A 15,748-nucleotide genomic window follows, 5' to 3' on the forward strand; every position below is an offset into this window, starting at 1 on the left:
CTGCCTGTGACTAGCAGAGCTGATCCACCTTCCAGGGCCAGATGGGAACAGCTGTGCCTCCTCCTGTGAGAGGTGCAGGCCTACCTGGGAGCTGAGAGCAAGCAGATGCTCATGGGCACAGAGGGAACTTCCAAGAGAGAATCCCCAACCCACCCTCAGGACCACCTGGGAAAACAGCAGGGGATCAGCCCTGTCAGGATAGACTTCTAAGCCACAGCAGGCTCAGCCTGGAAAGCCAATGAGTCACCCAGATCCAACCCAACCTGCATGGCTGATACTCCCTCCCCCAAAGCCAACTCCATGGCCCTGAGGAAAAAGCCCCCCAAAGGTCCCATATCCCTGTGGTCATCATCATTACACTGTGGCCCTAGGGAATCCAGTGTGGAGCTGCTTGGGCTCTACTGTTGGCCCTGTGTGACAACCAGGACACCTCCCTTTGCCCTGTGCTTGTGGTATAAGAAGAACCAGGCAACAGGAATATACCTGCAGAACAGTGGGCAGCACCAGCTCTGGGAAGGCAATGCTGTGGGCCTGGCCATTCAGGTATTCCAGGATGAGGTCGTACAGCTGCTCTACCAAGCCATCCTGAGGCAGCAGGACAGAACTAAGCTCATCAGGGGATCAGACACAGGTGCTCAAGGCCTCTGACTTCAGGCTGATGGGTCCACTCACTCTCCAGGGAAGGGACCCCAAGAAAGTGCCAAACCCGCTCCTCCAGAAGCCACACTCAAAACTCCCAGGAGCTGGGATTAAGGAGTCCCTGTCCCTGGCCTGAAGCCCACAGGTCTCTCCTGTCCATCTCAGCCCCACCCGAACACAGCCATGGGCTCTTCCTGGGCCTGGAGGCCCACCTCACCCGGTAGGCCTTCTCTTGTAGGTTGGCACTGGACAGCTTCAGGATCACAGAGAAGTTGATGGGCCTGGAGCTTATCCGGCCTGGTCGCTTGTTGAAGTCCACCTGCTGGAAAATCTGTCCCCAGGGTATGTTACCCAGCCTATCCTCAAACCTCACCAGAAGCGAGTGGGAAGATGCAGGAGAGGCCCCTCCAGGTCCTGTCTCCCAGAGCTCTGGCTCCTTCACCCTAGAGTACCACCCTGGTGGATACAGCAGTGTTCCTGAGCCTCCCTCCAAGACAGGGAGGCTATGAGGACCGGCACGGGGAGGCCAAGAAGTGATCCTCTGTACAGGGCCCACTGCTCACTCCTCCCTCCACACTGAGGCCAAGCACAACTACATGCTGGGTGCTGGGAGGACGTCACTGTAACAAATGAACACTGTGTGCAGGGACATGAGAGAGGGTGTCTCAGACAAGGGCCTGGAGGCTTCTATGCCCTCCAGACAACACAGGCTGGGCATCTCAACTTTCCCAAGAAGGGGAGGGAGTGGGCACCTGGCCTCTTGACCTGGTGAACTCCACACCAGCACTGGTGAAGCAGAGAGGTCCAAGACATGTGCAGAGTGGTGGGAGAACTAATACAGCAGGGCAGGTGCTGGGCAGCAGTGACTAGCAAAGAAATGGTCCCCTAAAGGGCAGGGAGGGATGCACTGTCTCTAGCCTGGGCAGAGAGCTGGGTGGGGGCTGACTCAACGTCTCCTTCTTGTCCACCCATCGAGGCAGAGCAGCAACGCCCAGCAGGGAGTTTTGCTTCAGCTTTGGCCTGCTTTCTCAGAGACGTCTGCACCCGGGTGTAGGAAAACCCTGCTAGACACGGCACAGTGAGCCAAGGCAAGGGCAGCAGAGAACTATTCTAAGTGAAGGAAAAAAGGGAAAGGTGTGCAGGGTGTGGTGGTGCAACCTTGTAATCCCAGCATTTGGGGGAGGCTGAGGCAGGGGGATTGTGAGTTTGAATGCAGCCTGGGCAACTTTAGTGGGGTCCCCATCTCAGTGGACGCCTTACTCGATCCCCAGTACAAACACCCCCCAATATACACGACAGACACACACACACACACGCAAAGGGAAAGACGCCACAGGAGGGTGAGACCTGGGGAGGCAGGACCAGACCCGCCGGCAGGGCAGGAGACCTGTAGAGGAGTGCTGTCACAGAAGGGGGGCAAGGGCTGGCACTGACTCTCTGAGACAGGTGATGTCCAAAGGGTTTTCGCCAGGTACAAATCCGTGGCAACCTGCTCAGTGGAAGGGGAATGGGATCTTTCCGGGCTTTCTTTTCACCCTGACATGGCAGAGGAGGGCACACGTGGAGGTGGCGAGTTCTGATGTAACTTGCACTCCACCCTTTCCCCAGCCCAGCAGCACTCAGCAGCCCATGCACACTTCAGACCCAGCTCTCCTGCTCACTGCTCACTCCGATCCTGAGCAGGCACCTACATGATTGGTCAGCTCCCTGGCTGCACAGCCTGCAGCCTCGGACTACCCCTGGGAACACATGAGTGACAGACACTCGATCAGCGTAGACAGGAGACAGTGCTAAGTAGCACATGCTCATAAACTCACACCCCAGACGGGAAAAATGACAAATTCAGGGCTGTCCCGTGGACACCTTGCAGCAGACTTGGAGCCAGTCGACCCCCCACCCCAGACAGTGTGTAACGTACTTACCTCAAGAATGAAGGGCAGCACGGGAATGAAGATGCCAGTGCTCTGTGACAGCAGCGTCAGGGCACGTACACAGTGCATGCGCAGTGGGTAGAAGCGAGCAGTGGGGACCAGCCTGTGGCAGGGAAGGCCAGAAGGGGTAGAGGCCAGGTTTGAGCAGCCTGCCACTGAGCGCAGCCTTGGCTGCCCCGCTGCCTCCAAACCTCACCCCTCACAGGGCTGCAGCTGCAGGAGGCCTGGCACTCTTCCTGGGGAGTAGCCACCCTATCCACAGCAGGCAGCACCACATTCCCCAAAGAGAACAGGGCACAGAAGAGCACCTCAACTCATGTCCTGGCCTAAGGACTGGCCTCCTTGCTCCACTACAGGGCTGGAGGGACACCCAACTTTCTTTTGGCAATACTAGGGACCAAACCCAATACAGGTTCTAACTCAGTTTCATTCTAATGTGGGCAGGATTCATTTCTGTCTCTCTTTTTTTCCCAATCCTTGATTTTGGGGAGTCTTCCCTTGAACCGCCAGCCTCACTTCCCAGGCTAGTATCCAAGGTTCAAGCAAATGCCCTTTCAGGGAGACAGACACCCCCTGCTGGCCAGAAAGGCACACAGCACTTTACCCTACACCGGACTAGAATCCCAGGCTAATAGACCAGAATGCCCTTTCAGTGGCAGACAGGACCCATGGACAGAGTATGAGTCCTGCGTCATGTGCAGCTAACCACTTCACAGGACACAAAATGCCCATGAATCTGGTCCCTCTTCCAATCCCATGCCTGAGGACCCTAGGCCCTGCCCCAGGACTGCCGACATAGCCAGACAGGGCACTGCCCACAGTCCTCACCTCCCAGGCCTGTGCAGCCCCACCCTGGACTCACTTGATACAGCCAATGGCAACCTGCGCAAGAGGATAAAGCAGGGGCTGCAGGGCCTCACTGGAGCCGAGGACACTCAGGACGCGGCACCACAGGTAGAGGCAGTGGATGTACTGCCAGTTGTATACCGACTGGTGTGTCTCCTGGTCAGAGTGAATCCCACACTGAGGCCCAGCTCCCTGCCAGCAGCACTGTGTGCCTACCCCACCCACAGCCCCCACCAAGGTGCAAGGCCGGGCTGGGCACCTTCTTGCCAGTGGTCATGGCGTTGCGCAGGTGGATGGCGAGCTGGCGGATGTAGAGGAAGGCATGCTGGTAGGAGATGCTGGGATCCAGGGCAAGCAGCTCGGTCAGCGTTCGCTGCATGAAGCTGATGAGGGGCAGGGTGCTGGCAGAGGTGAACTTGCAATTCTTCACATACATGATGTACATTTGCTGCCGCAGAGACCCCAGTCAGGGCCATCTGAGCTCCCACTGCCCAGATGCTCCAAGCCATCTGCCAACCCCTGGCTTCCCCTCAGACCTGCTGCCCCACACAGGGACCACACCCTCACATCCCCCAACTCAGGCCTCCAAGGCTGCTCAGTCTGCATGCCTGTGTCCAACCAGTGTACCCACCAGCCCCAGGGACACACCCTAAGCTGTGCAGAGGGGGTCTAACAAGAAAGGTACATAGTAAGGGAGGGGTGAGCTGATAAAGAGGCAAGAAGACTATCAAAGGCCTAGGAGGGGGTTCCAGAAGCCCTGTGATTGGTTGGGCCACCCTGGGTCTGGAGCCAGGCAGGAAGGTTTGGATCTCGGCTGTGACTTCAGACTTGCTTCTATTCTCCATCTACAATGTCCTTGTCCAGAAAGAGAAGTCTCCATCAGGGAGAGCTAAAGTCCAGATAGAGCCCAGGAAGTTGCAGGGCTCCTATTCCCATTACCAACCCCAACCTCCTGGTGAGGACACCATGACCTAAAGGCCCTGATCTGCCCAGAGCCACAGTGCCAGGGACCAGCAAGGGCACAGCCACAAAGGCAACCTGCTAGGCCCCCAGGATGATTCCCAGCACTAACACTGACAGAGAGATGTGTACCTTCAGGACAGGACTCAGGAAAATGTCCTTCTTCTGTCGACAAACTCTAACAAGGACCAGGAAGGCCAACACCCGCAGGGACTCCTCACCAGTGCTCCACAGAATCACCATCCTCTAAGGAGAGGACACATCACTGCTTCTCCCAGCCCCCTTACCCAGGACCCTGCCAGGGCCACCACAACCCTCTCAAGCCAGGTCAAAAGTTCCTATGATCACCTGCTGGGCAACAGCCGTTTCTGCTTCAGAGAAAAGTTGTGAGTATAACAGAGAAAAATCAAAGTGCAGAACAAAGCACCTTATACTCCGTGAAGACAGAACCGTGAGACCCTGCCTTGACTGTCAGGCACATGTACCAACACACTGAGGTCAAAATGAGAATCACATGTTCTAACCCTGAGATGCCAGTACACATGTTGTCTCCAAGGGACCTCTCCTCAAGTCCCTGAACCAATCCACGGGAAGAGAGCAGTCAGTGGGGAACTCACCACAGCACACACAGGGGAGGAGTGCCCACCTTGAGCAGCACACGGCACTGCTTGGGGAAGGTCAGGTAGTAGGGTACCAGGCTGTTGACATGCCGCAGGACTGCTGCCAACACCACGGCTTCTGCCAGACAGGTCACCAGCTAAGGAAGCAGGGGAAATAATGAGGCCCCAAACTCACCTCCTGAGTCAGGCACAAAGAAACACTGGACCATGGGACATGGCAGCCCCTTGCCTGTGACAAAGGCTCTCATGCCTGCCCTCCACTCCCGCCAGAACAGTACCTGCATGAGCGCACTCAGGTATGCCTTGACATCCACACGGAACTTCCCCCAGAGCGCACTGCTGGACGGCTGCAGCACCCTGCAGAAACTGAGACTGCCTCAGCCTATTCTCAGCCTATTCACACCCTGCCCAGCACCTCAAACACCAGAGCAGATTCCCAACTCTCTCCACAAAAAGCTTAGAGTTCCACAGCTGGCAAACACAGGAGCTCATAAAAACTTCTCGATGGTGCTACAGACCCAGGCCTACAGGAAACAGCAGTGGCCCCATCACAGCCATGCCTGTGGCTGAACCACAGGGCTACTGCCCCACTGTCCTGACTCCCAGCCTCCCTGAAGGACTCCCAGGCCCAGTCACCTCTCTCAGACGTGACCTTCTTCTGGGCCCCGTTAAGCGTTGCACCTGAACTCTGCAGCCAGCCTCTGGGGCCAAACCATGTCCCACTCATTACTGCTGGCTGGTGTCTTTGGTTCACATGTACCATATACCCAGCCATGCGCATCTATAAACTCAGTTTCACTTAGAACCCCAGACCTTTAGCCATGCCAAACACTGAACACCTGGCAACTGTGCCTGAGTGTCTGCGGTTGAGTCCCATACTAGCTGCTCGCTGAAATCTGCTGAAAAGCTGCAAGAAACAAGGGCAGGGGCCCTTCTGCTGCCATCTCCCCACCTCACCTCCAAGTGCTAACATCACCTCCGCTTCCTTTGAAAGGTATCCCTGAGGCAAGTTCAACTCTCCAGACCCTTACTGCTTCAAGATCACAAGGCGGCTCAGTCTCCCAGCCTCACCATGCCCCTCACTGTACAGTCACTTTGCTGTGCTTTGCTCAAGACCTTCCACATCCTCTGTCCCAGAACCAACCAGGCTCCTGCCTATATGCACACACACTTCTCACAAACAGGCCAAACAGATGTCAAGGAGCATGGACAGGACTCATGTCCACAGTGGAAGGAGAGCATAAGCCTGGGCTTAGGAAAGTCAAGACCAATAACAAGCCCATACCAAGCTCCCAAGAAATCCTACCCAGAGAATTTCTTTCCTAGAAGGGAGAAATTAGGCCCACTCCAACTGGCCTGAGTGCTACCCCCACAAAGAGCCCTTCATGCCCCTGACCTCTCAGAGGCCTGCAAGCCTGTGCCCCTCCTGCAGAGCAAGCCTGATCCTATCCACCCTCTCACCTGTTGCTGTCTATTGGTGCCTTTCCAAACAGCTGCTTCTGGAGGTAGCCAAAGAGGTCTCTGACACAGAAGGTAACCAGTGCATTGAACACTGCAAGAAAAAGATACAGATGTCATTGACGGGACAGAACATGCAGCCAAGCCTGACCCAGGTCCCTGGTCTCTACTCACCAGCACTGTCTGAGACCTGGAATCTGCAGTCCTCAGCCCCTTCCTGGTCTCCCTGGGTGGTGGCCACAGCAGCTCGGAACGCCTGCACAACTTCATGAAACAGCTTGGCAGTGAGATGCTGCTAAAAGGGCAAGAGACCAAGAACGCTGAGGGTGCAGCCGGCCACAAAGGGAAGCACAAGAACTGGTTAGGGCCAAGACCCTACTCAATGAGGAGCCTCTTACCCACAATCTCAAATACAGTGCAGAGGTGGGGGCACAGTCACTGAGGCATGCATCAGCAACAAAAATGGAGACAAGTTCTAATCACTCTGGAAGCACATGAAGTCTGCCTCAGGAGCCCCAGGGGAAAGGACTAAGAGTCTGGATCAAGGACCATGGCCAATTCTAAATGGTATCTGGAGATCTCTCCATATATATATATACACATTTTTGGAACTGGGGATCGAACCCAGGTCCTTACCCTTGGGCAGCAGGCGGTGAAACCACTGAGCTAAATCCCCAGCTCCCCAAATTATATATTGATGGCAGTTAGCAGTGAAGTTCTTGAGAAATAATTAGGACTAGATAAGATCGTAAGTATGGAATACCTATGATGGCATCAGTGGCTACATAAGTGGAAAAGTTAGGTCTAGGTGTGAACCTCACTGGTAGACTGCTTGCCTAGCATATGTGGGACCTTGGGTTTGGTTCCCAGCACCAGCAGAAAAAAAAAAGAGAGAGAGAGAGACAGTACTCTTGCTGTATTGATACACAGCACAGAACCTTCACCAGGTGAAGCACCATGCTCCTGGATTTACCAGGCTCAACAACTACAAGTCAAATAAATATATTTTCTTTGCAAATTACTTTGCCTATAGCATTCCAACACAGAAATAGAGAACATTAAGACACAAACACTATGCCCAACACAGTGGCCTGACTTCAAAGGAGCAGGCAGAGCCCCTGAACTCTTGACTAAAGGAGAGGATGCTTTCTGGGTAGTCTAGTACTCAAAAAGTATACACATGAGCTTGTTGCTTTGTTATTGTCTGTCTGCCATCAACTGTTGTCCCTCTGTCATCCTGCCTTGGAGGCAGCTGATTATGGACTGAAACCTCTATGAACTGTAAGTCAAATAAACCTTTCCACCTTTAAAAGAAAAAGAAAAAAAAAAAAGAATACACAGGATTATTTGCTGCTGCTCAGAGAAAGATCTTCTTACCTGGAGAGCTATGGATACCACAAATGGGGCAAAGGCAGAGATTCTGGGGGAAGGAGATTTTCTCTCACCTTTGCTGCCTGCTTCCACTGCTCAACCATGCCAAGGGTCACAGGAGTAGATTCATTCTTCTTCCCCTGCAGTCCTCTGGGCACTCTGTCTCCATCCTCCCCTCCATCATCCTCTTCACTTGCTTCCTGCACCAGACACAGAAGGGCCAAGCTGGGCCAGGGTGTAACAGGCACAATGCCCATTGCCCAGGTCTTCCCAGGCCTCACCTCCAGTGCATCCGGCAGAGAGTGGAACTGCTCGTCTCCCTCCTCAGAGCTATCTGAGTCACTGAAATTCAGTAGGCTCTGGTCATTCTCCTGCAGGAACTTGTAGAACTCAGGGTCTTTGTCCTTCAGCCGAGAGAGCTGGTCTTTGTGCTCAGAGGCACGGCCTTTATGCCTGCTAAGGGGGGCGGGGGGGGGGGGTGGTCAGTAAACGCCCCAGGAAAACAGGACACGAGGAGACAGCTCCAACATGCTGGTGTCCTCAGACATGGTTAGTCCACTCCCTCAGCCAACAACTAGACAAGGAGATTCACAGGTGATTAAGTTTTCAGCAGGCTCATCTCTTCAAGACTAGCCTCTAGACAATGCTTAAACAAATGCATCTCAACTCAACACACGCTCTCCACCTTTGCTCTCTCCAGTCCTGCTGTACCCAAACCATGCTCTATCCCAGCTGCAGGAACTTGCCATTAGTGCACATCAGCAACACCTTCAAAGCTACACATGCCTCTTCTCATACCACCACGTCTCTCAATTCTTTAACTGCCTCTGGTCCACTTACAACCCTTCTCGGCACAGCAACCGAAGTGACTCTTTTTACCTGCTCAAGCTCCAAGGTGACTTGCCACCCTACCAGAAGATCGTCTGTGGACCTGGCCTCTAGCCCCCTCTCCTGGTACATCTCCTTCACGACCCGCCTCCTTGTTTACCTCAAGGACCTTACTGCTCCTGCTCTGCTGCCTGCACTGCTGGATCCCTCGCATCCTCATCCAGCGTCGCCCTCCCACACCTCTTCTGCCCCCTTTAACGTGACGAGCAACTCTCACTCCAGTCTCTTCCGTTTTATCACGCCGACCATGACACTCACCTCCTAACATGGTACACACTGATTTACACAAGGCTGAGTGAGGTCTCCTGGGTCAGAAGCGGTCTTCTCCATTATCCACCTCCAGAAAAGGCCTACCCTTGAGCGGAGGGGCCGCGAGCGGCCACCCGCGATCGACCCGGGCCAAGAGCCTGAGGAAGAGACGCCCGCTCACCTAGCCGTGGCGCCCCGGTCCGGCCCACACGAGTTCCAGGCAGTTCCGCGTTCGTGGGTTCCGGGTATCGCCGCCTCCGGAGCTCCTTCAGGCTCCGACTCCGACTCGGAATCAAAACCCGAAGCAAGAAACTCGTCCACCGTCAACTCCGCCAGGCGCCTGCGGGTCACAGTGGAGTCACAGCTACCCATCAGCCCGCTAGCCCCCGCCCCGGTAGGGGGGCGAGGAAAAGCCCCAGAATACAGGAGCCCACCGGGAGGACCGCAGGGCCATGGGGCACACAAACCTCTTTCGGCCACGCGCCGCCATGACGTCGAGAGCGCAATGTGCGCCACACTTCCGGCCCCAGAATGCCAAGCGCTCGCAGCACCTCCTCCGGGCCGGCCCCCTCCCGCCCCTTTCCCCGCCCCTCCCCGCCCACACCAGATGGCTCTAGGGATCTCCGACCGCGGGCCGGCAGTGTCCAGGCGGGAGGGCAAGTTCGCACCCTCAGTTTGGTTGGCGAGATCCTTACAGCCCCAGCACTCATTCGCCCTACGTGGGCCAGACGGCCGCTCGCGGCTCTGTAAGACGCCGTAATAACGGTTCCCACCTGGGGAAACGAGGCCAGGGCGTCCCGCCCAGCCCTGATGCATAGCAGTGACAAGAAACAAACCAAACGTTCAACAACAGGAAGTGCTATACAAAGATTGCTCACAAATCAATAAGGACAAGATCAGGGTCTCGTGGGGAAGACAGAAACGCAGCCCATGACGTTACGCAGGAAGTTCGCCAAAGATCCAACGCCTGGTAGCCAGGCTGGCCTCCTCTGATATCTCCTGGGCAGGGCCACACCGTGAGTGTAGAGCCCCGCGCTCCCCTGCCGCCCAAAGAGCCAGGTTCCGAGCCCGTTCGAGAGAGACCCTGAAGGCCCTCGGGTCTGGACCGCCGATCCTACGGCCAGCAGTGCCCAGCGCGAGGTCTGGAGCGGCAGACTGAGCGGTGCGAGCCGTCTGGGGTAGGCGGGGGAGGGACGCGGGTCCCGGAGGCGGAGCGGGCGGCGCCGAGAAACAGCGGCTGAGAGAGGCGGGAGCGCGACGCGGACTGGCCGCGGAGCACCCCTCCGCCCGGCGGTGCATCGCTCCTCCTGCGCCCCGCGGCTTGGCGGAGGGTCGGACTCCCGAGGTAATGCAGCCGCGCGGCGAGCGCCCGGCCGGCAGGACGCAGAGCCCGGAGCACGGCAGCCCGGGGCCCGGGCCCGAGGCGCCGCCGCCGCCACCGCCGCCGCCCGCGTGAGTGGGGCCGAGAAGCGGGCGGATGAGCGGAGGGACTGGCGAGGGTGCCCAGCTGCCGCCGCGGGCGCCACGCAGCCCGAGCCTGCGGTCCGGGAGGGCCGGCCCCTCCCGCCGCCTGGTGTCCACCCTCAGAATGAGGCGCTGGGCGGTGCGGGCGGAGTGGGGTCCGAGGCCCGCTACGCGCTGGGGACAGCGGGGTGGGAGCACGCGTCGAATGGGGCCTGCAGTGGGCAGAGAGGCTGGACAGGTCACCAGGGCTCAGGGCGCCAGGTCCCGGCTCCACCAGTTGGGAGAGGGTTTGAAGAAGAGGAAGTCCTGAATGAGAGGGTGGGGTCAGCGACAAGGTGTCCGCGATGGAGAAGGGCATGGGCTGCTGGCCGTGCGCTGGGACGGCTGGAGCGATGGCTGCCCCCTGGCCGCCTTGGCTACATCCAGAGGTCGAAAGGGTGAGGTGAGCTGCTCTGGAGAGCACACTTGACCTGGCCCTGCCTGCCTGCAGCCCCGAGGCAGAGCGTGCCAGGCCCAGGCAGGCCCGGCCCCCAGCCCCCATGGAGGGAGCCATGCAGCTGCTGAGCCGGGAGGGCCACAGTGTGGCCCACAACTCCAAGCGGCACTACCACGACGCCTTCGTAGCCATGAGCCGCATGCGGCAGCGCGGCCTCCTGTGTGACATCGTCCTGCACGTGGCCGCCAAGGAGATCCGTGCACACAAGGTGGTGCTGGCCTCCTGCAGCCCCTACTTCCACGCCATGTTCACAAGCAAGTACTTGTTCGGGCGGCACACAGGGCTTCCTACAGCCTGCAGGCGGATACCGACCTGACCCGTTCTCTTGTCCCCGCAGATGAGATGAGTGAGAGCCGCCAAACACATGTGACACTGCATGACATCGACCCTCAGGCCTTGGATCAACTGGTGCAGTTTGCATACACAGCTGAGATTGTGGTGGGCGAGGGCAATGTGCAGGTGAGGCTGCTGCCACCCTCTAAGGCAGTCTCCTTAGTCTTCCCAGGGCCCTGTCCCTAGAGGCCATCCCCACCTCTCTCAGGTCCTCTGTGCTTCCCCTGCACCCTTCTGCCTCACCCTCACTTCCATGGCTGCAGACACTGCTCCCTGCCGCCAGCCTTCTGCAGCTGAACGGTGTCAGAGATGCGTGCTGCAAGTTTCTGCTGAGTCAGCTGGACCCCTCCAACTGCCTGGGAATCCGGGGCTTTGCCGACACACACTCGTGCAGTGACCTACTCAAAGCAGCACACAGGTACGTGCTGCAGCACTTCGTGGACGTGGCCAAGACCGAGGAATTCATGCTCTTGCCACTGAAGCAGGTAACGTGCCAGCTGGGGTGCAGCTCAAACCATGCCCCAGCCCCAACCCAGACAACAGAGCCCTGGTAACCAGCCTCATGTCCCTTGTGCCCACCTCCGGGCCCCCATCCGCACCATGTCGTTACCAGGGCTCTGAGATCCTGTCCCCAACTTTCCTGATTCCACCAGACCTTTGCCCCGTTCTGTCCTCAACACGTCCCTGCCAGTAATCCCCACTTCCTGGTGTTTCACCACTGTGACCACTGGATTTAGGCTCCCCTGGAAACCAAATCTGTGCCTCCTGACCGGCTCGGCCCCTCCCTGTAGAAACACTGAGCCCCTGGCTGGAACTTCCTTCCCAGGCACTTTCAGGGCTCCCTGGGCACACAGGACCCTCCCCAGGTCTCAGGTCTGAGGGCCCCCACCTCCAGGTGCTGGAATTGGTCTCTAGCGACAGCCTGAATGTGCCTTCAGAGGAAGACGTTTACCGCGCAGTCCTGAGCTGGGTTAAACACGATGTGGACACTCGGAGGCAACACGTCCCCCGGGTGAGGCCAGGCCCTGAGGTTCCCATGGTGTCGGGAGGGACACGGGTGACTGAGACCTGGGTGTGCCTCATGGAGCCCCTGGCCTCTCCCGTCAGGGACCCCACGGCAGGCGGGGGCAAGAGCAGCCACTTGGAGAACCCATCATGCAGATGACGTGGGCTTGCAAGCTGGGGCTCTCACCCTGGAGGGAGTGTGCCTCGGGGTCTCCCTGACCTTGGCTCTCCCTGCGCCAGCTGATGAAGTGTGTGCGGCTGCCCCTTCTGAGCCGTGACTTTCTGCTGGGCCACGTGGATGCTGAGAGCCTTGTGCGCCATCATCCTGACTGCAAAGACCTGCTCATTGAGGCCCTCAAGTTCCACCTGCTGCCCGAGCAGAGGGGCGTTCTAGGCACCAGCCGCACTCGGCCCCGGCGCTGTGAGGGTGCCGGCCCTGTGCTCTTTGCCGTGGGTATGCCCACCTGGCCCCTTCTCCTTCATGTTGCTGCCCTGAGCTTTCCATCCCCGCACCCAGCACAAGCCCAGCTCGTACTGCTCTGCTCTGCCCTCCTCCTCCATCCAGGGGCCTCTCGAGGGTCTGTGAGGGCTGAGCCACCAGTGTAACCCAGTCCCTGTGTCTTCTCATCGTGGACACCCATGCCCTTGCCCTCCAGCTGTTCTAGAGTCTCTTCCACTCGTTGCCTACCTGGGGCCCTCCTGCCCTTTGACTCCTCACCAGGTGGTGGGAGCCTATTTGCCATCCATGGGGACTGTGAAGCATATGACACCCGAACTGACCGCTGGCATGTGGTGGCTTCCATGTCTACACGTCGAGCCAGGGTGGGAGTGGCTGCTGTTGGAAACAGGCTGTACGCTGTGGGCGGGTAAGCCTAGAGGTCACTCTTGGGTGGGGGCTCTGCACATGGGTGCTAGGCCAGCTGTGACCAGTAATGGAACCCTTTCCCAGCTACGATGGGACCTCAGACCTGGCTACTGCGGAGTCATATGACCCTGTGACCAATACATGGCAGCCCGAGGTGTCCATGGGCACAAGGCGAAGCTGTCTGGGTGTAGCTGCCCTGCACGGGCTTCTGTACGCGGCTGGCGGCTATGACGGGGCCTCCTGCCTCAACAGGTAATAGCTGGGGTTGAGGCCTCAGTGGCCTCACAGGGTGGCTCAGCTGCAGGAAGCGAGGCTATCGCATCCGCCTGGAGGAATAAGTTCCACCTATCCCAGGCCACAGGGTCCCCAAGGCTTCTTCACTCAGGCCACAGCAGCACCAAAGCCAAGGCTCTTTGCTGCCCCTTTTTTTCTCTGGAGCCCTCTCTTCCAGTCCAGGGGCTGGCCTCAGGGTGGCATTTGCGCAGGATCATGCAGGCCCATGTGATCTGTGCCAACCCGCAAGCCTTGCTGTCTGCTGTGGTAAGACTCTGATGGCAGAGTTTTGTGGTGCCAGCAGGGGGTTTCAGCCACTCCCTGGGAGGACAGACCCAGGGCAGGGTGACTTCTCTCTCCTGGCTGATGGTCAGCAGCCATCTGGTCCCCACAGTGCTGAACGCTATGACCCCCTGACGGGAACGTGGACATCCATTGCTGCCATGAGCACCAGGAGGCGCTATGTGCGTGTGGCCACACTCGGTGGGTAACAGGGCCTGCTTTCTATGCGTCCACCCTTCTTCCTGCCCTCACCCCACAGCCAGCAGGAGCACCAGGGTGTGTTGTCTTCCTGCAGATGGGAACCTGTATGCCGTGGGTGGCTATGACAGCTCCTCACACCTGGCCACTGTGGAGAAGTATGAGCCCCAGGTGCAGAGCGCACTCCAGTGATGACCACCCCTCCCCAGTGCTCCCGGGGGTGGTCCCGCCCCAAAGTGGGTGCTCTTAGTGGGAGGGATGCCCTTGTGGGCTCAGCCTCCAACCTGCACTCTCACCACTGCAGGTGAACTCATGGACCCCCGTGGCCTCCATGCTGAGCAGGCGAAGCTCTGCTGGCGTGGCAGTGCTAGAAGGCGCCCTGTACGTGGCAGGGGGAAATGATGGCACCAGCTGTCTCAACTCAGTGGAGAGATACAGCCCCAAGGCTGGGGCCTGGGAGAGCGTGGCGCCCATGAACATCCGCAGGTCTGAAGTCAGGGCGGTCGGTGGGCAGCTCCCGCCACCACAGAGGGCAGTGCTGGGCGTGTGCCACTGGGGGGAGCTGTTCTCCCAGCCCGGCCCCACCCCAGGCTCCCAGCTTGAGCCCCATCCCTCCGGCAGCTCCCCTCCTGGTCCTTGCCCAGGCTCACTGTGGTCCTCCCACCCCCAGGAGCACGCACGACTTGGTGGCCATGGATGGATGGCTATATGCCGTGGGGGGCAACGACGGCAGCTCCAGCCTCAACTCCATTGAGAAGTACAACCCGAGGACCAACAAATGGGTGGCCGCCTCCTGCATGTTCACACGGCGCAGCAGCGTGGGTGTGGCAGTGCTGGAGCTGCTCAACTTCCCACCGCCGTCCTCACCGACGCTCTCCGTGTCCTCCACCAGCCTCTGACCTGCGGTACGGACCGCAAGAGGCCCCACATGCCTTAAGCCCCACAGGGTGCCCCTGTACCTCCTTGTCCCCCGGCTGCATGCCGGAGACAGGGTCCACAGCTCCCACCAGGGACGTCCTGCACCGTCTGTCCATGTCTGCATTCATTCCTCCGTGTTTGTTTGTATGTGTGCCGTTTATTTATTGATCAACTGATTATTTATTGATGGACAAGCAGCACTGTAGCTACCAGTTTGTATGTTTACTCTCCAAGCATGGCTGCTCTCCAGAGTTTCCTCCCACTTCCTGCCCGGGCCAGTAGGAGTGATGAGGGACACTCCCTGCAGGAGGGTTAGGAGCAGGAAGGGGTTGGAGGCTTTCACAAGCAGGTGCAGACCCCTAGCCCATGCTTTGCACAGTGCCCTTATCTGGCCCAGCCAAGGGCCGTCCCTGGGAAGGGCACAAAGCAGGCTTCTTGTGTGTCTTGTCTGCAGCTGGTGTCTTTTCTGGATCTTGCATGGGGCTGGGCACACATATGCACTCAGACCCCACACAGCAATATGAGCCAACTTGAACAATAAACATGCTTCTCGGGCTGCATGGGTCAGAGGCTCTGTCCATCTCTGGCCCCTTCTGCTGCCTTGTGGGGCCACAGCACAGCTAGGGTCCTGTCAGCCTAGGGAGAGGGCCCATGGGCTGAGTTACTGCGTTAGTGTCAGAGCTGCAAGGCTGCATGTAGCACCGGGGGGGGGGGGGGGGGGGCGGGCTGTGGTGTTCCCTGTGACCGCCACAGTTGGCTGCTGTCCTGGTCCTCAGAGGCTCCTGTCACACTCCAGCTTCTGGAGTTGGGAGTGCAAGTGGATACAAGCTCCCCACCTCACCAACACTACGCTAGGCACCTGGGAAGCCTGTGGCCACCTTCCTGTATTTGGTGAAGCCTTAGGGACCCTGACTTCATCCTTGGGTGAGGACTGACCCCAGCTAAGAGGAGC

The 15,748-nt window shown here is 58.2% G+C and overlaps 2 protein-coding genes across 12 annotated transcripts in view; one reads left to right on the top strand and one right to left on the bottom strand.

The window, feature by feature from the left end:
* Nucleotides 1-10,025, bottom strand: part of Noc2l (NOC2 like nucleolar associated transcriptional repressor) — a 12,893-nt gene extending 2,868 nt beyond the window's left edge. For 2 of the 9 annotated variants that reach the window (XM_087214506.1, XM_087214503.1), the window contains exons 1-14: nucleotides 9,430-9,569; nucleotides 9,144-9,302; nucleotides 8,107-8,278; nucleotides 7,900-8,025; nucleotides 6,629-6,749; nucleotides 6,458-6,548; nucleotides 5,275-5,353; nucleotides 5,023-5,133; nucleotides 4,509-4,622; nucleotides 3,676-3,864; nucleotides 3,433-3,572; nucleotides 2,562-2,673; nucleotides 857-970; nucleotides 484-585 (exon numbers count right to left, since the gene is read on the bottom strand). In XM_087214506.1, the coding sequence (XP_087070632.1) occupies nucleotides 484-585; nucleotides 857-970; nucleotides 2,562-2,673; nucleotides 3,433-3,572; nucleotides 3,676-3,864; nucleotides 4,509-4,622; nucleotides 5,023-5,133; nucleotides 5,275-5,353; nucleotides 6,458-6,548; nucleotides 6,629-6,749; nucleotides 7,900-8,025; nucleotides 8,107-8,278; nucleotides 9,144-9,302; nucleotides 9,430-9,452 (1,653 nt within the window). In that variant the 5' untranslated portion in view covers nucleotides 9,453-9,569. Of the gene's footprint in view, nucleotides 1-483; nucleotides 586-856; nucleotides 971-2,561; nucleotides 2,674-3,432; nucleotides 3,573-3,675; nucleotides 3,865-4,508; nucleotides 4,623-5,022; nucleotides 5,134-5,274; nucleotides 5,354-6,457; nucleotides 6,549-6,628; nucleotides 6,750-7,899; nucleotides 8,051-8,106; nucleotides 8,282-9,143; nucleotides 9,303-9,429; nucleotides 9,570-9,840 lie in introns of those variants that run through there. The other 7 variants (XM_087214505.1, XM_004863905.4, XM_087214510.1 and 4 more) reach the window with 6 other exon arrangements.
* Nucleotides 10,026-10,066: 41 nt separating this feature from the next.
* Nucleotides 10,067-15,352, top strand: Klhl17 (kelch like family member 17). Of its 3 annotated transcripts, none has more exons than XM_021243580.2 (12): nucleotides 10,067-10,414; nucleotides 10,917-11,176; nucleotides 11,260-11,381; nucleotides 11,519-11,740; nucleotides 12,082-12,267; nucleotides 12,501-12,714; nucleotides 12,982-13,126; nucleotides 13,210-13,377; nucleotides 13,793-13,881; nucleotides 13,976-14,049; nucleotides 14,183-14,364; nucleotides 14,549-15,352. In XM_021243580.2, the coding sequence occupies exons 1-12, from the start codon at nucleotides 10,311-10,313 to the stop codon at nucleotides 14,775-14,777; spliced, it is 1,995 nt and encodes a 664-aa protein (XP_021099239.2). In that variant the 5' UTR covers nucleotides 10,067-10,310; the 3' UTR covers nucleotides 14,778-15,352. The 3 variants fall into 3 exon arrangements, 2 of the variants coding, with proteins under 2 accessions (XP_021099239.2, XP_012920669.2); XM_013065215.3 differs by having other exon boundaries at nucleotides 12,151-12,267; XR_015452505.1 differs by lacking the exons at nucleotides 14,183-14,364; nucleotides 14,549-15,352 and adding an exon at nucleotides 13,480-13,665.
* Nucleotides 15,353-15,748: the final 396 nt, after the last annotated feature.

The sequence above is a fragment of the Heterocephalus glaber genome, unplaced genomic scaffold, assembly GCF_053883595.1.
Source record: "Heterocephalus glaber isolate CG9 unplaced genomic scaffold, H.glaber_assembly_v1.0 deba00001447, whole genome shotgun sequence".
In the NCBI taxonomy this organism is placed as follows: domain Eukaryota; kingdom Metazoa; phylum Chordata; class Mammalia; order Rodentia; family Bathyergidae; genus Heterocephalus; species Heterocephalus glaber.

What these genes read in the sequence shown, in the direction of transcription:
- Klhl17 (XM_021243580.2), top strand. Translation starts at nt 10,311, where the DNA reads ATGCAGCCGCGCGGCGAGCGCCCGGCCGGCAGGACGCAGAGCCCGGAG. An exon ending in CCGCCACCGCCGCCGCCCGC is followed by an intron (nt 10,415 to 10,916) that starts GTGAGTGGGGCC and finishes GCCTGCCTGCAG; the next exon opens with CCCCGAGGCAGAGCGTGCCA. An exon ending in CCCTGTGCTCTTTGCCGTGG is followed by an intron (nt 12,715 to 12,981) that starts GTATGCCCACCT and finishes ACTCCTCACCAG; the next exon opens with GTGGTGGGAGCCTATTTGCC.